This window comes from Rhinopithecus roxellana, chromosome 1, assembly GCF_007565055.1.
Source record: "Rhinopithecus roxellana isolate Shanxi Qingling chromosome 1, ASM756505v1, whole genome shotgun sequence".
Taxonomy (NCBI): Eukaryota; Metazoa; Chordata; class Mammalia; order Primates; family Cercopithecidae; genus Rhinopithecus; species Rhinopithecus roxellana.
In genome coordinates this window covers 199,421,462-199,422,696 of record NC_044549.1, presented here as the reverse complement: position 1 = coordinate 199,422,696, position 1,235 = coordinate 199,421,462, and the positions used below count along the sequence as shown (strand labels likewise).

The following is a 1,235-nucleotide window of genomic DNA, read 5'->3' as shown; positions in this document are numbered from 1 at the left end:
TGTTTCCCTCTACCAGAATGTCAGCTCCAAGAGGGAGCTGGGATGTGGTTCACAGCCGTGTCCTCAGACAATGCCTGGCACACAGTAGGCGCTTGATAAATGACAGGTGAGTGGCTGAGGGAAAGCGCCCACTCCTAGGAGTTCCGCAGCCTGAGGAAAGGCCCCGCCGAGCCGGAGGACTCCGGGTTACGCCGCCCTGCCCTCTGTAATCTCGGGTGCCTTCTCGGCCGCGGCGGTCGGGCGGGGTGGGGCTCGCCGTCATCCATTTACCAGCCTCGCCTCTCGGACGGGCGCGCCGTTAATGAGATTGGCAATTTAAAAACCGGCTAGCTGCTTCGGCGGGGCGGCGGAGGCGCGGGGCCACCCCCAAGCCGAGCCGGGGCGGGACGGCGCGCCTGGCGACCGCGCACGGAGACCGCCGTGCCGGACCCCCGAGCCGGAGCCGAGCGCGCCGAGGCCGGTGCCATGGAGAAAGCGCGGCCGCTGTGGGCCAACCCGCTGCAGTTCGTGTTCGCCTGCATCTCGTACGCTGTGGGTCTGGGCAACGTGTGGCGCTTCCCCTACCTGTGCCAGATGTACGGCGGAGGTGAGTGCCCACCGCGCCCCGGCCCCAGCCCCGCTCTGAGCGCGTCTCCGCGGGCGCTTTCCGTGCCGAGGGGCGTTCGGTCCGTGAGCGCCGGGGTTGGACCCAAGTTACAGAACGGCACACTGAGGCTGGGAGAGCGAGCGTGATTTGTCCGAAGTCACAGACCCGGGAGTGTTTGTTCCCAGGACACCCCGTTCCGGAGCCAGAGCTCTCTCCCAAGCCGCCCTCCCAAGCCCTCGGGAACCCCTCGCCCTATCCCGGGGGCGGCCAAGCCCCCAACCCTCACCCTTGTTGGCCAGGCTGCGGCTCTGAGAACGCAGGGGACGCTGTCTCCTCCTTGGAGAGAAGTGGCAATGGTCTGACTTGTCAGTGAGTAAACCTTACGTTTAGGTGTAAAAAGTGAGTAGGAAATTGTCTTATTCAACAGAAACTCGTTATACAACTTTCAGATCCGAAACTTAAATCAACTGTTTGAAACTCAGGTTAAGAGGATCTTGAGCCATTTCTTTAGTTTTTATAAGCAGATTGGTTTGAGTTTGGAACGATAGAAAGCAGGAAATGCAAATCATTCTATGTTTTGTTTTGGGTTTTTTTTTTTTTGTTGTTGTTGTTGTTTTATTTTGTTTTTCTTACATGTTTCCTCGGAAGC

At 59.4% G+C, this 1,235-nt stretch overlaps 1 protein-coding gene across 2 annotated transcripts in view; it reads left to right on the top strand.

The window, feature by feature from the left end:
* Nucleotides 1-355: 355 nt before the first annotated feature.
* SLC6A20 (solute carrier family 6 member 20) overlaps nucleotides 356-1,235 on the top strand; it is a 39,819-nt gene continuing 38,939 nt past the window's right edge. Inside the window, exon 1 of one of the 2 annotated variants that reach the window (XM_030939010.1) lies at nucleotides 356-586. In XM_030939010.1, the coding sequence (XP_030794870.1) occupies nucleotides 466-586 (121 nt within the window). In that variant the 5' untranslated portion in view covers nucleotides 356-465. The remainder of the gene's footprint in view (nucleotides 587-1,235) is intronic. The other variant, XM_030939016.1, reaches the window with a different exon arrangement.